Here is a 20,214-nt window from a genome sequence, read left to right on the forward strand (position 1 = left end):
CATACTTGCTCAAATCCAAGTATGATTTCCTTCATGTTTCAAAGAAACAACCCTTCACTGTGTTAGATACATTCAACACCACCGTTGCTCATGCTTCTATTATGGCATTCATTTACTCCGATTTAGGTATGGTTTGGTTTCCAGATATTGTTTCATTCTTGAAATCTATGTCCCTTGATAATGTTTGGGTTGAATACCTTTGCCTAAAATCTCATGTTCGCCCAGAAACTGTGAATGTGACCTTATATGGAAATAGAGTATTTGCACATGTCGTCAAGGTAAGATGAGGTCACGCTGTCTTAGGGTACCATCTGAATCCAATGACTGGTGTCCTTATGAAGAGAGGGTGATTTGGAGACACACAGGCACATGGGTAAGTAGGTTCATATGACAATAGAAGCAGAGAATGCACCCACAAGTCAAGGAACAAGACTGCTGAACCCATCAGAATCCTTGGGAAGGATTCTTCCCTAAAACCGTCAGGAAGAGCATGATCTTGTCAACTCCTTGATTTCAGAGATCCAGCCTCCCGAACTGTGAGAGAACAAATTTCTATTGTTTAAAGCCACTCAGTCTGTGTAATTGTTGCAAATCCAGCCCTAGGAAATTAATTTAATATCTGTCCTAGTTCTTTTATGAGTGTCTTGCTCAGTATAATGTAATGTAAGTGCCTTGCTCAATATGACCGTGCATGGCAGATATAGACAAAAAGACAAAAATATGTGCTTGACTCTGGGGAGTTAGGGTGTAGCAAATGGGATGGGAAGATAATAATAGTGTCTCCAACTTGTTGAGCCCCTCCCATGTGCCATCTTCACAACCTGTCAGTGCAGGTAGATTGACTCTGCTTCACAAGGTAGGAAACCAAAATCCAAACGGGGCTACCTGCCCAAGGTTACTAGGCAGCAGAGCTCGAACTCCAATCCTGGATTTGTAATCTGTCTTCCAAAAGATGTGTACATTTCCTGAGGAGATTTCATCCCACCAACAGAAGATTTTTTTAAGTGAAGCCCAATGTGGGACTTGAACTCACAACCCTGAGATGGAGACCTGAGCTAAGATCAGGAGTTGGCTGCTTAACTAACTGAGCCATCCAGGTACCCCCCAACCCCAGCAACATAAGATGATTAAGAACAGATCTTTGAGAAAATGAAGCTTGTGCAGAATTCATAGAAAAAGGGAAAAAATGGGTTTTTCCCAAGATGGTGACATACCATGATTTTCGGACCCTCATAAGAAAGCTTAAAATATGTTTGTTTTTTGTTTTTTTGTCTTTAAAGAAGAAATTACTGTCTCCGAAGCCAGCCCTGATCTCCAGGTTCTTAGTTCTGGGTGCTACCAATGGAGTAAGTAACCCCTAGCTCATTCCTTTGCCAAAAGGAGGGGACACCTTCAAATTTTCAAAACAGAAGATTCTACAGGATTTCTCTATAATCATTGAAAGCCAGAAGCAATATAAATAATGAATAATTGGTCCACATCTGATAATATCAAAGAGATTGTCACTACAAATGGCTGGGGTACTGGTCAAGAAGCTCCTGAAAAGAAAATAATCAGTCAGCAAAGGAGAGGGGAGGTGAGAGTAAATGATTAGAAAATAGAATTTTTCAATTACAAGAGTAGAAGAGTAGAGGTATCATAAAAGTGTTACTAATCAAAAGGATAGATTTCTGTTTTATAGCTAAAATCTAACACGCACTGTGTACAAATTTTTTTATTGTAAAAAAATGACACAAGGCTAAATCATCATAATGTGAATCAATAACTAATTAGCATTTATAAATGCAACTTCTGGGAAACATATTTCAATTTCATAGCAAGGACGTTAGAGAATCGATTCACAAAGCCAAAAGTGAAGCTAGCACATGCTTGGCATGCCCCGAATGACTCCACGGGCTAAATGTGCAACCGCAAGCTGAGTCAGAGGTGTGTCCCCAAAATGTACAGGTGGAACCCCATGCCACCGTTCCAAGCCAAATCAACATATGGACACAGAGAAACAGAATGGGATATGAGGTGCTCAGGTTTCCACTAGAGTCACTGGGGAAACGGGTTATCTTCCCTGGGAACTTTTCTACAATGGCCTGGTGGAAACAAATGAGACAAAAGGAAGCGGGAGAAGGAGGAAAGAAACTCTACCGAACAGGAATTACTGCACATGTAGTGTTTTGGAAAGATGCCAGTGTGCATGTATCTGATGTATTTGTAAAAGCTCGGGAAGACAGAGGACCTCAAATTTTGCATGCTTTCCTTCCTTCAGATTTGGCATGTGGTGGGAAGATGGAAAGGGGATGTTTACAAGGAGCAGACAATTCCATTTGCCAGAGCATCCAGTATGTGTTGGTTTCCTGATATGATCTTGTCACTCCTCTGCACATTCACTTAGTTGTTGCTGGCTGTTGACAAGATCTGGTTCTGTCTCAGTCAGATGCCAGCAGCCTCCTTCTTCCTCAAAGGCCACCAGAGAAACAAAATGGTCCTCTTGAGACAAGGGCCAGGGATTCGGGGCAGAGGGGAAGGAAAAGAAAAAAGAAAAAGACTAAAACCCATAAGAGTGGAAGTGGGAAAAGGGATGAATGAGAAGAAAAAGTAGTGTGTGTGGAGTAATGTGTGAATGGGAAAGTCGGTGTTGAATCCTGCGTTTCGATCCTTCTACTCAGATCCTGGAAAGCCTTGAGCATCACTAGAAAAGAAGCCTTTTCCATACCTCCACTCGTCACAGTTGACTCCTTCAAGGCATAGCCCAGTTCATACCAACATTTCCTTAAGTCATAGATTTATTCCGGCAAAGCTCTAAAAATGCCTCACCTACCAGGTTGTTAACTTAAGCAAATTCGGTCAGGCTGAATTTTCAAGGTTTTCTATGGAGGGTTGCCCTTAGCGTGGCAGACCAACCACCATGGTAACTCCCGGGTCTGACTGGTGCCACCATGTATTGTCTCACAAGATCCGAGGTTCTTTCCATCCCCAGACTTTGGATTTTAGCTCATCTTTGAGACATTGCAAGTTAGTTGCCTCTAAGTTGAAAAACAGTGATGGATATCTACTCTATATCCACTTTGGGAGGCTTACAGCCAACTCGTATTCAGCCCAACTTAATTTCTAGAACTTCTGTGAGTCCCAAGGTTGGGTTCAATGACCCTCTCTCTGATGTCACAGCGTACTCTATGTACCTTGGAGCTTACCTACCACACTCTTAGGACGATCCTCCCCACGAGAATGGAAACTCTTCAAGGTCAGGAAGAGTGCCCTAGGATCCCCAGGGCCTGATATGGTACCTAGCACATAGTTGGTGTTCAGTGAATAATGTGGAACAAATGAATGAATATCATTCACCTGTGGAAATGACAGAATCACATTATAGGAGCCAGGGCAGCTAATAAGGTTCTTTATATAACAAGATTTCATGTCACACACATTGAAATCTTGTTTTTGTTTGTTTGTTTGTTTAAGTTCTTTATATAACAAGATTTCATGTCAGTGGAGAGTGGAGAAATTCTGATTACATATAAAAATTCATTTTTCCTTAAACCAAGGCTCAGCAATTGGAATATGCAGTCATATTTTGTGCCACTCTACCTCAGAGTTACTTATAGGTTTAAAACAATAGGCATATTTTAGACAATGATTGAGTCCTACAATCATAGCTTTGCTGTTTAAAATGTATAATTTTTTCTTTAACATTTGCTGTTTCTTTCCTCCTTCCATTCTTCACAACCATCAAGAAACATTTATCCATGAATCTGAAGTGCCTTAAATTATGGCTTCCTGAGTTTTTGTAAGTTGCTTGTTTTCTGCTTTCTCCCTCACGTGAGTAACCAGCATGGGTTGGGACAGCTCCCCACATAAATTCCCATGAGGTCGAGCATCTAGTCCATTGTTAATGCTTCCTCACCATGGTAAGCTCTCAAAAGTTCAAGGGCTCCCACAGTTCAATTGTCCCACAGGACATTAGGAAATAGTGTACAACACCGATAATTTCTCAAGAAAGATGCATAACATAAACTCTTCTTTTTTGAGTGAAGAAGCCTTTATTTCCTATCTGGCTCCATTCTTGCATACATATGCTTTGTAAATTATTTTTCAAATTTGCAGGTTCCTTAATTTAATTGAATCTCTCCCTAATTTTTAATTAAATCTGCAGTTCTCCCAGTAACCTTTGGAAAGATGGAAGCCACAGGAGCATATTGGAAAGAATGGGATCACAGAATAAGACAGACATGAAAGAGAAGCACAACATCACAAGGCAGGTCTTCTTATAAATTTATTTTTATACCAAAAAAATTAACATTTAAAGGCAATGTTTTTACTGTACAGTATAAAATATCATCTGCCACATTAAAAAATGGGATTTTTTTTCCTTTTTTTTTGCTGGTAAGCCACTGATAAGTTTTCCATAAAAAAAAAAACCACAAAATTTACAATTTGCAGCACTTGTAGAAAAAAACACCTGTTCAATAATTATATAAATACACTTGACAGATTCCAGTAGCCCATTATGTATACTTTTTGGCAATGTCAGCTTTCTAAAGTCAATTAGCTTCTAAATTTGAAAGGCACCTGGTGGCCAACATCCTGCTTATTATTCAAGGCAGCCATTTTAACTTTTTTTGCACAGACTTGACAAGTCTGAAAAATCTATTAAGTTAAAAAGAGTAAAGAAGTATAACACAGTTGATATTAGCAAACAACATTTTTTCCCCCTTAGCTGCAAGTTTTCCCCAGGGGATTTACAAAGTGCACCAGTTAAATATGTATGTACATTTAAAACATTAAATATGTCAACAGCAAGACATTTTTAAATATTTTGAATCAAATACTATGGCACAAATATAATTTACAATACTTTGCACAGAAAACATTACATCTGAAATATAACTTTAGATATTATATAAAAATACATATATTTTCTCTCCTCATTAGAAAAAGTATTTATTTGAAGGTTCCAGCATGATGTAACCATTCAAAGGAACTTAACCCTGCAGATGGTCATCAGTTGGCAATTAGACGACCCCTTCCCCACATGAAGAACATAACCACAGGCTAGATCCAGAGAATTAACCCCCTCCCATAGCCCAAATACAGTTTCATATAAAGGCAACCATAATTGTTCTAATCTGGTATAATTTTAGGAATTCATTACAAAATTTAAAAGCCATTATGTAAGAAAGCCTTTAAACTGTAACACACTTTACTCCAACATCTCCCATTGGCGGTAGATACACATGCTCGCGACAGAGTCAAAAGCACGTAAAGAGTCTCCTTGTACCATTGTGGGTCATACCCCTTAGTAGTCTCACATCTATATACATCTTTCTCGGCTTGTTTAGAACTTTTCCCCATACATCCTAGGAAATACAGAATAATGCTCCACAAAATGGGACTCAATCTATATCTAGAACTTTAAAAGCCCCAAAGTATGTTGCATCTTGGTCTGGATCCAATAGTGAAGGGTTGGATACCTCGATGCTTATTTCCTCACCAGATCGTAGCTTAAAAAATCCTCCAACGTTTATGGAATAAAAATGGAATTCGGAGTTCCCTGACCAGTATTTGGTGCTACCTCCTTTCATCAGGGTATGAGAACTTGGGATTTTGATGCTGGTTTTAGTGACATACACCATCAGCTGAAGATACTCTGTGGCAAGGTCTCCTGAAGTTTCATGATGTCGAAAGCAGATGTTGGCATACAGGAAATAGAAGCCATCTTGGTTGACTATTAGTTTTCCATTGCTGAAGGTCATGTTGGAGATCTTGGCCCAACCTCGGTCATGGTACCAGGAGGACAAACTCACTTTGTGGGAACCTGAGGAGAGGAAAGGCACACGATTTAAAATCCATTCCCTTCAATGAGAAAGACATCCTCACGATTCCATGAGGCTGAAGAAAAGCATAACCGTTATTGTTCCAAAGGGAGAATACTTTCTCAGAATTTATTTTCTAAAAGGGCAGAAATACATTAAGATGGGCTTAGTGCTCTCTGCTAGGCACCTGAGAGAGTACAAAGACAAAAACTCAGTTTTCCTTCCCTTAAGGTGCCTGCAGTACATGACAAATGGGTACGGTATTCAGTTAAGTTCAGTTAAGACCGGTATTCAGTACGGTGTTCAGTTAAGAAGAAAGGCATGAACCTTGAAAATAAAGGTGCAGATAATTGCTATGAGTATTCAAAGGAAAGAGAGTTCTTCTCAGAAGAATCAAGAATGACCTTGTTGGATTATTACTGAGCCTGTGAACTTGAAATGGAAATAGATACAGGATTCAGCCAACAGAATCAGAAGATCATTTAAGGTTGAAGACAGAATAAGCCGAAGGCAGTTGATACAGAAAAGCAAGAGACAAGCATAGGAAGAGAACTTCCAGACTTTGCTTGATTCAAATGTTCCCAAAACCTGTCCAAGGACGGTTTACTTCCTGAAGTCCAGAGGAGGTCACTAGAGCGAGCCTGAGAAGGCATTACAGATACTGCGGCCTTCAGGACCCACTTTTCACACTTCTTTCTTTTTCATTGGAGGTCCCACCTCAGGTCATCCAGATGAAAGCATCCAGAGCATAAATATCCCCCCAAATGTAAATATCATTCCAAATGTAAATATCATCTCAGGGTTCCAAGTGAATCAAGAGGGGACTGCAAAATTATTCATCATAGTCCCACAAACACTAGTGAAGTAATTCCTCCAGGCTGGCAAATAGCCACCTAATCCATTCACAGACCAAACAAAATTCAAGATGTTTCCCACCTAAAATTATCCCATGTTTCTCTTTTCTTACCTTCTTCCTGTATTCAGTCCTTTTCTCAGTTTATGACTTGTCTTAGAGTTTATCTCCTATGATGACTCTTAACAGAGAGAAGCAGAATGACTAAGGTAAAGTCTCCCTCTCAGTGGGTTGGGTCTGTTAGTGTTAGACCAAGGGCTAATAGGTGCAGACTGGACAGGCCAGAAAAGAAGAGGAAATGGGGAGAGGAGAAGAGACAGGAAACTTGACCACATACCACTTCCACCATTAGCTAGTCAATTGGAAGGAGCGTCCATATTCCCTACTAAACACATCTTTATTTTTATTCATCCACTCATCCATTCACCAATTCATTTAGTTGATCAGTCATTCAATAAATATCTGTGTGGGGGTTTCTATGGGGATTCACTCTGCCCATAATTAAGAATTTTATCAAGCAGTATACCCTCGAGGCACTTAGCACTGATAGTGGAGAAAATAAGAAATAAGCATATAAAATGGAAGACATAGTATCTTCATTGCTGCGTGTCCCACAGCACTTGGTTGAAGTTCAGTTAGGCAACGGCTAAGTGAGCGCAGCAGAAATGAATGGCGACCAGGAGCACTGAGCCCAATGGGGGGACACAGGAGCTAGAGGACGGGGAGGACTTCAATTGAATGTGGATGAGCTGAGAAAAGGGAGAGAGGGTAGTGCCAGAGAATGAAACTGTTGGAACAAAGAATGGGATGCGCACGGCATGCAGAGGGTAAAGGGAGGAAAGCTATCAGTGTGAATGAATGTGAAAACTCAAGGATAGAGAAGAGTGGGAGACAAGGAAAGAAAAATACACTGTGATCAAGTTGAGGGACCACACATGGCAAGCCTGGGTTTCCATGACTAACAAGGCATGCTGACAACCTTGTACCCCAGCCCCTCATCCCCTATGATCAGTGTAATTAGGCGCTAGGGAAGAGGCGTGTCCAAATTTTTATCCTGAGCCGCCCTCTTAAGAAAGCCTTGTAGTCTGGCTTTGCAAAATACTTCCCAATGCATTTTATTCAGGAAGATTTGCAAATCCATAAGCTAACAGTCAATAGAAGGCAAGCTCTGATTTTTTTCTTATGTATAAATAAATATAAAACAGAGGCCAAAAATGAACATGTAAAATTAAAGCCACCTTCCTCTGAAGAATTCAGTACTGGCCAGAAACTGGGAGATACATGGACTCGAGGAGCCGTTGGCTCAGCCAGAGGAGCAAACGTTATTTTCTTAAACGGAGCATACATGACTTCATTTCACTTACAAACTCAATAACCATCGGAAAATAACTGGGAGTTTTGCCTTGTTTTTTGGCAATGACTTGATGCTAGGTGCCTGAAGAGAGAGCTTTATAACTAAAACACACTCGCTATTGCCAAACAGACTTTGGCACACGGTGTAATGTAATATTTATCATATGCCATATTAAATGAACTGAAAAGATAAATGCAGAGTACGTTCATAGCACAAACAGCTGATCGGTATTAATTTGATTGCATTTGCTAATATGCAAAACAGTTTTCACTCAGAAAATTAGTGTCACTTCAACGGACGGCGCACATCCACATGTGCAGAGAGAAAATCTGTTTATGAAGCAGATCTCTGGGGCAGGATAGAGGGTCAAGACAAATGTGCTACCAACCAAGACGCTGACTTCTCAGTTTCCACGTCTGCAGTCAGGGAATATGGCTCCGCGACCCACACTATGAGAGTGATGGCAAAATCACTATGAAAACTTGGGTCTTTTTTTTTTTTTTAACTCCAAGAAAAACTAGCCTTGAGTCGTTTTTAGAACAAAATGGAATGTGCATAACCATTTGATAAAACTCAAATAATTGTAACAAGTGGCATTCACGGAGTGCTTACTACAGGCCAGCCTCCCCGTGCGCATCCTCTGACCTAGCCTCGCTGAATCTCCACGGCCACCCAGTGACTCTCCATCCCCGTCAAGAAACTGACACACAAATGATACTTGGAATCTGTATGAGGTCACACAGCCAGTAGGTGGTGCGATGGGGCTCCATACCCAGCCCATCAGACTGCAAGCCCCTTCTATTAAGACTGCAGGAATTTACTTCTTATGAGAAAATAAGAACATAAGGGCTCTGAGTTTTTTTCCCTCTAAGCCAGCTAGCTACAGGGTACGAATATGATGGCCTGTAGTGTAAAAACCGTGGACTTGGAGATCAACTGGAGTGGAACTCAACTTCTAAACCTACCACCCTTGTGATCTTGAGCAGATAAATTATGTGGAACTCAGATTCCTTGTCTACAAATCTGAATGATAATCACTTACCTTGCAGGGTTGTGGTAAGAGCAGAGGTAAGGAATACAGTGAAATGCCTGGTACATATTTTATGTTGAACAAATGACACCATAAGAATAATAATAATGATGTCAACTGACACTCTATTAAATAATGTTCTTTTGACCTTTTGGATGTTCACCTATCCCAAGGTAGAGAGTCCCAGTGGGGATTACATGGTGGGCTAGCTGAGAATTGGTTAGGACACAGCTGGACATCTGTAGGGACAGAGCTCTGGGTTTCCTCATTTCTAAAAGATATTCAGCTCTCCAGTGCATTAAGCTAAATTCTTATCCAGAGAAAGTTATAAGCCCTTGGGGAAGGAGTGTGTCTCCTTTTCTGGAGGGCTCCTGCCTCTTAAACATTACTCTGTTAAGACCCTACCTGGAATTCTGCAGGACATAAATCACACACTTCATAGGTTGGTTGTGGGGATGTACCAAATTTGGTTTGGGGAAACACAGATGAACATGACAAGGGACTGCCCTTCCCAGTTTTGCAATCTCAGCTGGCAGTCATTAAAAATAAGCACCCATTTTGATGATCTGAAAATGAAAAGCGATGACGTCCATTCTGGCAGAGTTGACAATAACTGTTTCTGCAATAGAGATCATCAACTCAGTACCAAACGATCCTTCTTCTGATCTACAAGTTAAGGGCTCTCAAAATTTTAGTAACCAGCTAATAATAGTTTTGAGTATTTAAGTGGACTGATAAAGGATTCTTGAAATCTTTTTCAGGCTGGATGCAAATGGAACTTACCTGATGGGATGTCAGTGGCATTAATAGTGAGATGAGCAAAAGGCTGAGTACGAGGCTTGCCCCTCCTGGCCAGTTCTAACCATGAACCTTCCATCATAGCTGGAGAGGAGAGAAACCATATTAGGCCCAAGAACACTGACCCTATATGATTTCAAATATGCAGGCAGAACCATGCTTACCTTTCTCTGCTCTGATGTGCTGTGATCTAATATGTTGTAACTCCTGAAATGAAAAGACAAAAATCTTTTTTATATATTCACTCTTCTAGTCAAGACATAAGAATTTAGGACTGTTGGACTTAATGATAAATTCATCTTCTTTCCTTCAAAATATGCCAGGCATGTGTAGGCAGTGAAATTCTTTGGTGTTCTAGGTAACTATCAAGAAAAGTTCAACCTGGGGTGCCTGGGTGTCCAACTCTTGGTTTCGGCTCAGGTCACGGTCTCAGGGCAGTGAGAAGCCCTGTGCCAGGCTCCATGCTCAGTGGGGAGTCTGCTGGAGTTTCTCTCCCTCTGCCCCTGCCCCCACTTGTAGGATCTCTCTCTCTAAAATAAATTTTAAAATCTTTAAAAAGAGATGTTCATTCCAAAGAGTTATGTCCGTATGCTTTACACACATACCATCTAACAAAATACTTCGGACAATAAAAGGAAATAAAAGACAATGTACATTATAAAACCTAGAATAATTAAACATATTTAAGAATTTGTAACAGATACATCAATGAAGATGAAGCTACCTAGGAAAATAACAATTACCACAAAATATATGACCCTCTTAAATCTCTAGGGAAGCTCTTTTTATGTCTATTTTATTAGTGAATTCCTGCTACCACAATGAAGTTCAGTTCACAGGAAAGTGAATAATGCCTAGCTCCCAATGGTTAATTTTTTATTTTAAAAAATCAGTGTATTTAAAGTACTATATGGGAGTCTAAGAGCTTTTACAGTATCAATAATTAAGTTAAAATACTTCCACCAATAGAGGTTTAGAAATTCAAACCAGGATGGGGTGCCTGGGTGGCTCAATCTGTTAAGCATCTGCCTTTGGCTCAGGTCATGGTCCCAGGGTGCTGGGATTGAGCCCGGCCCGGGCTCCCAACTCAGCAGGGAGCCTGCTTCTCCCTCTCCCTCTGCTCCACTACTTGGCTCCTGCTCTGTCTCTCAAATAAACAAATAAAATCTGAAAGAAAGAAAGACAGAAAGAAAGAAAGGAAAGAAAAAGAAAAATAGAAAGGAAGGAAGGAAGGAGGGAGGGAGGGAGGGTGAGAGGAAAGAAGAAAGGGAGGGAAAGAAACTCAAACCAGAAAAAGAAAGAGCACAAGTTTGAAAAGAGCACAGGCAATTGCATATCTCTATTTGAGCCCTGAGAATGAAGGATCTGATAGGTAAGTAACTGCATACCCGTTTGAATCATGACCCCACCTACCACTAACTATTAAGATGGAGTGGGTGAAACGTCAGATTTAACTTCAGTTCAAATCCCTTATCAGCCACCTACCTGTACTAAATATATTAATAGAACCTCTATCATAAGGCAGGAAGTTAAGATTAAATGCATGTAGGCACTTAGCAGAGTGTCTGGTACTTCAAATACCTAGATACTAGAAACACTCTTGGGAGATTCCTCATTTCTCTGTTATTGGGATGGCCATGCATGCTAACCATTTCCCACCCCCCCCCCCCGCCCCCAGCCCCATCCTGTGATGTTTAAAAGATTAGCCATATAACCTAAGTTCTTTGAGTATCTCAAGAGAAGGGCTCCGAGATAGATGATAGATAGATAGATAGATAGATAGATAGATAATAGATGGATAGATAGATGATAGATAGAGGCAAACACAACTTCAACTGTTAACAGTTGGAAGGATTCTAAAAATAGCATTGATTTTTCTCTCTGCCTTCAGGACTCCCAAGAGAGGTAAGAATCTATTCTATTTTTTTAATTTTTTTATAAACATATAGTGTATTATTAGTCCCAGGGGTACTAATAATACCCCTGTGAATCACCAGGTTTACACACTCCACAGCACCCACCATAGCACATACCCTCCCCAATGTGCATAACCCCACCACCCTCTCCCTACACCCCCCCCCGTCTCCCCGAATCTATTCTATTTTTAAAGACCCTTGGAGGAAATAGCACAACTGTTTTCTGTTACCTAAAGAAGTCACAGTGTGACTACCTTTTATAAAGAAACCTTAGGCGCTCATCCAGGGCTGCCTTCTGCCCTTGCCTGCCCCAGGGTACTGCCCTACAGAATGCTGGAGCATTGCTTGTAGGAAATTCTAGGCAAATTGTGGCAGCCCTTTTTGAGTGGTGCCATGCGATGGCCCTTTCCAGGCTTTATTCTTCCCTGTCCATCCAAGATTTATTTTTCTCCCCAGCTGATCTCCAATCTCCTAACTCTCTTCTTATGACTTCTAGATTCTCAGTGGTACTCTGATTTCTGGAATTTCCTGGCTTAGTCTCCCCTGTATTTATAACAGAGATTTATAGAGGCACAGTGTATCTTTATACATTGTGTGTATCTTTATACATTTGTATATACAGTATATCTTTATATATGTGTATATCTTTACAACTTTATATAAGTGTATGTATATACATGTACAATGTATCTTTATTCATTATATATACATTTATAATACAAATTGTATATATATTTATACATTTACAGTTTGTCTTTTTTTTTTAAGATTTTATTTATTTATTCAACACAGAGAGACACTGTGAGAGAGGGAACAGAAGCAGGGGGAGTGGAAGAGGGAGAAGCAGGCTCCCCCGTAGAGCAGGGAGCCCCAATGCAGGGCTTGATCCCAGAACCCTGGGATCATGACCTGAGCCAAAGGCAGATGCTTAACTACTGAGCCACCCACTATTGTAGGTACACCTACAATATAATATGTCTTTATACATACTGACTCTCTTATATATACAATATATACAATGTTTCTTTACCTGATTACTATCTCTTAAAATATTGAAATAGGATCCTTGATGACAGATTAATTCAGGAATATAAATCTGCCCTTCATTTTTCCCTCCAGGCCTGATTTGTCTCAACAAAGGGGAGAGGGAGGAGGGGGGAAAGAAGCAAAGCTGAGTATGGCGTATGTCTCCAAATGTCTGCTTCATGCTTTTCTATGGAGAAAAACACACCTTTTATTGAGAAAAGCAATGGGAAAGCTTATGTGCCAGCTCAGTAGTCCTCAGACTCGCATGCGTCACAGTCTACCAGAGGGCAGGTTGAAACCGAGTTGCTAACTCAGTAGGTTTTGGGTAGGGCCTGAGATTCTGCATTTCTAGCAGGTGAGCTAGTGCTGGTAGCTCAGGGCCTCAATCTGAGAACTGCAATCCCTCTGACATCCCAGAAGATTTCAGAGATGGGCCAATCTGACATTGTGTGAAGGTCGAGACCCAGGCAAAAGCAGCAACAGACTAAAGTCACTGACTAAACGGACAGGGAAAGTTTGTTCTTTCCCACCTGGTGGTAGACTTCTGCCCATTTAAGGAGTGGTTCCTAGGTCAGAGCTGTCACAGAAACTTTTTATTACAAGAAAATTCAATAACCAGGACCGTTCAGAAGCACTTTCAATGACTGCTAAAAAATAAAACAAACAAACAAAAGGAAACACAACAAAAAACCCAAATACTTCAACTGTTAAAAAAAAAAAAAAACAAAAACAAAGAAAACAAACGAAACCCTAATGTGTCCTGATGAGGACGAATTAGAACTCTAGCTAGAGACCCATCATGTAATGCTGCTTTCATGTTATACCCATTCTTAGGTACCCCAAAGTTGCAATCCCTCTCAAACCCTATAGAGTAGTTTCCATGTGCAAAGGCAGTACATGGTATGTCTACGACCTGAGGCTACCAAAAAATGTACTCTTATTACCTGTTCCTGTATCCCTACCTCACCCCCAATTTTTTGAACTCGAAATGACGTGCATAGATGCCAACCATAAGCAGAACACTCTTCTAGGACTACATCTTGGGGGCCCAGGCCCCAACTCCACTTAGTCCAATACTGACTTGGTATTTATTTTTTTAAAGGACTCTCTCCAAGTGGTTCTGATATAGGGCCGGCCATTGACAAACATTATTACTAATTGAGTTCTCCCATGAATGGCTGTTTGGCGGTGTCTGTATTTGGCCATAGATTTGTTATATTCTCCCAACTTATATATATATTCCACATATTCATGCTGAAAATTAAATAATCCCTCACATGCATAGCTAACAGTATTTTCCCTTATGTTAGCATATTTGGTTCTTATTAGAATCAGAGACTGGGTAATTACCACTACGCTGATTTTTTGGACTGGGAAATAGAGGCTCAGAGAAGAAGGGCTCTCCCCATAAAGCTGGGACTTCAACCTCTGCCCTTGATTTCCTCTTTCAGAGCTGTACATCCCTCTCCCTTTACAAATGTCACCAAACACATGCCTGAAAGCTGGCAGAAAAGTTTCAATGGTCCATCATGGGGTTCAGAATGTGCTACCCCAAAATATAAGGCCTCAGCCTATTGAATACTTAAAGCTGAAGGAATTTGAGGAATGGCAGGTGCAGGAAGGACCCTCCGACTCATCTTTCTCCTCTGAAGCAGGTCATAAGACCCTCCCATGAGAGGTGCTCTCCTCCTAACTAGGGGAAATGAGCATCCTTAGCTCCAAGATGGAAGGACACTAAGAAGAACTGGAAGGGACAAGCCTTGCTAAGATTTCCCCAGTTTACTACCCATAGCTCAGACCCTTCTGTCCTGTCACATTTTTCCCTGCACCTCTCCACTGCCAATCAAACCTAGTATAAAAACCAGTCAGGCTAACCATTTCCTCAGGTCTTCATTTCTTTAGGAAACATACATTCAATACATGCATATGCTTTTCTTTCTTTTTTTTTTTTTAAGATTTTATTTATTTATCTGACATAGTGATAGAGATTACAAGTAAGCAGACAGAGGGAGAGGGAGAAGCAGGCTCCCTGCTGAGCAAGGAGCCCGATGCGGGCTTGATCCCAGGACCCTGAGACCATGACATGAGCCGAAGGCAGAAGCTTAACCCACTGAGCCACACAGATGCCCCTCTGCTTTTCTTTTATTCATCTTTCTCTTATCAGTCTAATGTATAAAGCTCCAACTGGAGAACCTAAGTGGGGAGAGGGGAAAAGATCTTTTCCCCCTGACACCTGGATGGTTCAGTAGGTTAAGCGTCTGCCTTTGGCTCACCCTTGATCCCTTCTGGGATCAAGTCCCGCACTGGGGCCCCTACTCAGGGGAAGAGTCTGCTTCTCCCTCTATCTCGCACCCCTGGTTGTGATCTCTCTCATACTCTTTCCCCCTCTCTCTCTCTCAAAAAATTAATAAATAAAATCTTTAAAAAAAAAAAAAGATCTTTTTTTTCTTCCCCTACGCCTGCCAAGAAATCCTTAGGGTTTTTTTTTTTTTTTCCTCCCTGAAGTAGAAAGTCTGAAAGGAGGCTTATCTTCACTGGAGATCTGACTGCCAAGTCCCTGCAGGTTGCCTGGAAAATCTGACAAAAAAGAGCCTTGACATCAGGTCTCAAAATTTCCAGGGTCTTCAGAAAACAGGCTCAGAGCCCATGTTCAGGGCTTGGCTGCTGAAGTGCCCAAACCAGGGGCCTGCAGACCCCATGACAGGCGTCGATTTCCAACTGTGACTCTGCTGAGTCCACACCACATGGCAGGAGGTACTCTGGTTTGTCATTTTCCTTAAAGAACAAATACTTGGCTATGTATATGCCAAGCATGGATCTTTCTTGAATGCCCCCCTAATATTTTTAATTTTCAAGATTATAGGAAAACCCTTCTAAAGGAGAATTGCAACTTCACCCCAACTGACAGTCCCATTTATTTTCTAAGCAGCGCATTTGCATTTATTTTCATCCACTCTAGTCCTGCACTTCTGTCACGCTAATGAGAGTGTCTTAAAATGTACGGTTCTTTATTCCCAGATGTTATCATTCAGACATTGCTTCTGGTTTCTTTGAATTCAAAAAGTTCTGATCATCTAATCTGGGGAAAACACGACAAAGAATATCCCAACTTCTCTCCTCTGAATGAATTATTCAGATGAAAGAGACCTTTTTAAGAATATTATGTGTGTTTATCTTATTTTAAATCCAGCTGTATGTTAAAAAAAAAAGTTCATCCTGTGCATATGTGGTCTACACGATCATAAGGAAGAACAGGTAGCTTTGCACACCTCCCAGCAAACAGCCTTTAGCAGGAGCCAGAAACAGTTTCCAAGGTGAAAAGCTGGGCAGAGTCCTCCTTGCAATTTTCTTAAAGGTCTTTGCTAAGAGCCACAAAAGAGAACCCGATAGTTGCTCCTCAGGAAGACCAGCGATCTGTCTTCTCAGAATACAGCATACTTAGCAACTGTTACATGCAGGGGACAAAAAGAATTGCCCCCCCCCCCTCCCCGCCCCAGTTTCTACAATCTACCCATGACGACTAGGATCATTACCTAGAAGTTACCAAGAAAACTCACATGAATGAATGAATTCATTTTATGGTCACACTGTAACAAGTAGGCTTTTCAGCAAAATTATGCATTTTCAGATAAGCATAATTTGGGCCTCAATTATGATGGCTTCATTTAACCCTTCAAAACAAAAAGGAAAAGCGAACTACTGGTAGGCAGCCAAAGAAATTGCTGTCAATTCAATGAAAAAAGAAACCCTCTGACATACTGCCACCTAGTGGACACCGTTCAGCATTGACTAGCCTGGGATACCACAGCCCTCCTTTGCAGTTTGGAAATTGCTATCGCCCCCACTCCAAAGTCTAAAAACAATAGAGCTGAGGAAATTTCACAACATTTTTTTAAATCTTCTTATTGTGGTATTTTCGTATTTAAACTGCACTAACTTTTCATCTTTGCTGTCAGAGTACATCTGAATAGACAAGAAAACAACCGATATAATTTTGTTTTTTATTTCGACTTTTATTTCACCCATAGAAAAATGTTGCGGTTTCACAATATCTCCGCCAGGAAAGAAAGCACACAAAAGATCGATGTGATTGTGTAACTGTGGTCTCTAAGATTGCTTCTTTTCAACTTCTCCCGAACTCAACATCCAAGAAGCCCAATGCCCAGAGTGTGGTAGGGTGAATTTGAAGAGTGCAGACCGGGTCTTCAGGCTATCGGCACAGGCTCTTTCGAACATCTTCTAAAATGTTTTGGGGTCTTTCACCAAACATAGGGAGGTGGGAGACATCTCAGAACTGGCTCAATCTTGATAAATCAAAGGCACTTAGGAGAGAGTGTACTCTACAAGAATAAATACAAACACCTATGAGTATTTTCAGCTCCTCTGGGGAGCTATGAAAATTTTGCTCCGGGTAATTTCAACATTGACAGCAAATGTTAAGCCTGCTTTTGCAAATTCGGTTGAAGCACTGCCCCAAACAAGACTTCAATAGCATCCCGATTCAAGAGCGAATGTTATTAAAATGGCCTTATTTGCTTGATTGCTGTGTTTTATAATCTTATGAAATGACTGGAGTGGATTGAAGCTCCCACTGAGGACATTCCTGGCTGTAAAGATTCCCCGAAAAGGTCAAGTTGCTGGAGGTTGAGCTTCTGAGACTGAAAATCCCACCTGGGTGTGGTGACATAAATTGTGTGATCCAGGCGGTGCCTGTCAGTTGGAGCCTGTCAGTCAGAGCCTAGAAGAAGCAATTTGTACAGCCAGATGCTTGGGAAACCACTGGCACCCGCTCATGGCTGAGGTCTCAGGTGGCTGCCTCCCTCTGCAGTACCTGAGGCAGCTGCAGAGACATCTGGTTGGTTGAACAAGGATTTAACACCCCGTTTGCCGGATATAATACAGGGTTCATACACTTGCTAACGTATGTAATGCATTCATTTTAACATCCTAATGATACCCTTCATGTAATTCTTCTCCAACCAAGTTACAAGAATAGTTTATTCATCAGCCGAGTTAGCACAAGAATGCCTCACATGGGTTGTTGCTGAAAATGAATAGCCAGTTTCGCATTCTTGCAGAGAAGTCCTGCAGACTTCCAGCACATAAACAGTAGTGCAGAGAGCCCTCCCCTCCTCTCCACCAAGTGCAACCGCCTTCCTTCAAGCTATCATCGTTTCTCATTAGGATCATAATAATAGCCTCCTCCCTCCTCTCCCAGTCTCTTGCTGGCCTCAAACGGACCCATTGCTGCTGGGGCACACGGAGGACACGGTCCTTCTCTGAAAATTCTGCAGGAGCTGCCCACAGGCTTCAGGAGCAAGTCCACATTCCTCCCCTGGGCTTAGAAGGCCCTGCAAGGTGTCTTGGTTTTTGCTTCAGGCTCCCTTGCCATCCCTCCCTGAGCCCCCAAAACCGACTCCTGAGGCCACTGCGGGACACCCCGTGTGCCGGCCACCCAGAGCTACTTATAGCCAGTCCCCACTGCAAGTATCCTGCCCTCCTCTTCATACCGACATGGTCTCCAAGTGCTCTCTCAGAGACACGTCTTACTGTCTTATCAGTAGCTCATCTTTATTTGTAAAGTTTTTTATTTGCCTGGTATTTGTGGTTTGCAGGGCACAGAAAGCCTACCCACTCACAGAAAGAATACCCAGGTGTTGTGCAGCAATTAAAGGGACAGCATTAATATAGATGTCTCGGCCCCTTACTTTTCTCCCTCCTTCTAATCCACAAGATATGGGGGGAACAGTTTATAGGCACCTGGATGAAGAGGGGACCCCGTAGTTCCTCATGAACTGTCCGTGGTAACGGTTTAAAATAACCTCAAAGCGAAGAACGTCAAGAAGGGGGTCCACTGAGCATGCTGAACACATGTTAGGAAGGTAGAGCAGAGCCTGAAACACTGTCCTCCAGGGCACCAGGACAGGAGAGGAGCAATGGTGAGGTGGGGCGGCTCCTGAACATCACCCACCCCCTGGGGGGGCAGGGAGAGGTGAGAGGCAAGGGAAGGAAGACTGGCTCCAGGGGCCCAGCTAGCAGCAGGGAGAGGAGCCCATGGAGAGGGCATTGGGTCCACTAATCCTGAAAGGAAGAGCCCTCTCTGATTCATTTGCAACTCTACATTTTGATCCCTAAAATTCTTTATTTCTTAATATAAACTACTGATTCACAGAATTCACCCAGACCCAAAGTTTTCTCAACACAGATTCTATCCACAGCCCATCCCCCCAGCACCCCACCTCTTGATCTCTTAATTTGTTTTCCTCCTTCACTAAATCAGCCACCACCAACCCATGACCACTTCTGGAAATTTCTCAGTGAAGAACTTTACCAAGACGTGCATTGGTCTCCTTCCACCCAAGCACAGTCAGCCTGGGTTCATTTCTCCCAAAAGAAGTCCACTGATAGGAAAAGACACACTTTTGCAAACAGAGAATGTACTCTTCCCTCTTTCAGAGGGCTGAAGAAGAGCGTGCCCTTGTTTTCCTAGAACCGAGTGATGCTTTCCTGGCAGTGTGCTGGCCATGCTGGGAAGAGAAAATTAGTTTTTATTGTTTAACCTTCATGGTTTAAAAGAGAAACCTTCTGCCACAGTTAAGGGTCTCCTGGAGTATTCCTAAAGTAGCCTTATGACAGCAATATTAGTCTTCATAAAGAGCCCAATTTTAGCATGTCTTGCACTACAGTACTCGGTTACAAAGTTTAATCTAAGGGCCCGGCGGAGTGACTGCGGCGTGCACGTCGCACGAGGTGTGCTGTTTACCCTGTCTCGGATTTCTTCTGCCACTTGAAACAGTAATGCCCCCTTACACTGGCAGAGCTCTAACATTCACAGACCCTCCCCAAAGTACTGAACTGCTGGGAATACGATGGTAAGGGGAACAGAGGTACCAGGCCAGCCCCTGTGGACAAATGAGGCCAGGGAGGAAGGGGCAGGGTGGCCAGTTAGGGTCCTCTAACCTCAAGATCCTTTAATGTGTTCATGCCCCAAAAGCAGAAACTACCCCCTCCAAGAAGCAGGACAAGCATCACACTTGGGAGTGACCTCCAGCCCTTTGGGAATCTTTCTGGCAGTAGCGAACAGATAGCCATCCGACGACACCAAGAGCAGGCATGAGCAGAGCTCACTACCCATTAAACCGGTTCTTCAAACTTGCACTGAGCACCTACTGCGTGCCTGCCACTGGAGAGAAAAACTAAACATCATCCAGTCCTGGAAGGCTCACATTTGAGTGTGTCAGCCCCACACCAAGCTCCTGCCATGGATGCCCTGCATGACAGGACTGAATAAAGAAACTCTGAGCACACACAGGAGAAGCTTTTAACCCAAAGGTAGGCAGGCAGGCATCAGTGGAGGGGGGAAGGGGCTCCTTTAAGAAGTAATACCTGAGCTGAATTTTAAAAGAGAATCAATGACACAGGAAAGGTCTGTG

General features: G+C 42.1%; 1 protein-coding gene across 1 annotated transcript in view; it reads right to left on the reverse strand.

Moving 5' to 3' along the window:
• Positions 1 to 4,302: 4,302 nt before the first annotated feature.
• Positions 4,303 to 20,214, reverse strand: part of TNFSF11 (TNF superfamily member 11) — a 31,904-nt gene continuing 15,992 nt past the window's right edge. The window contains exons 3-5 of the mRNA XM_045978277.1: positions 10,004 to 10,046; positions 9,825 to 9,923; positions 4,303 to 5,806 (exon numbers count right to left, since the gene is read on the reverse strand). Coding sequence (XP_045834233.1) covers positions 5,385 to 5,806; positions 9,825 to 9,923; positions 10,004 to 10,046 — 564 coding nt within the window. The 3' untranslated portion in view covers positions 4,303 to 5,384. The remainder of the gene's footprint in view (positions 5,807 to 9,824; positions 9,924 to 10,003; positions 10,047 to 20,214) is intronic.

Source organism: Meles meles, chromosome 14 (genome assembly GCF_922984935.1).
Source record: "Meles meles chromosome 14, mMelMel3.1 paternal haplotype, whole genome shotgun sequence".
Classification (NCBI taxonomy): domain Eukaryota; kingdom Metazoa; phylum Chordata; class Mammalia; order Carnivora; family Mustelidae; genus Meles; species Meles meles.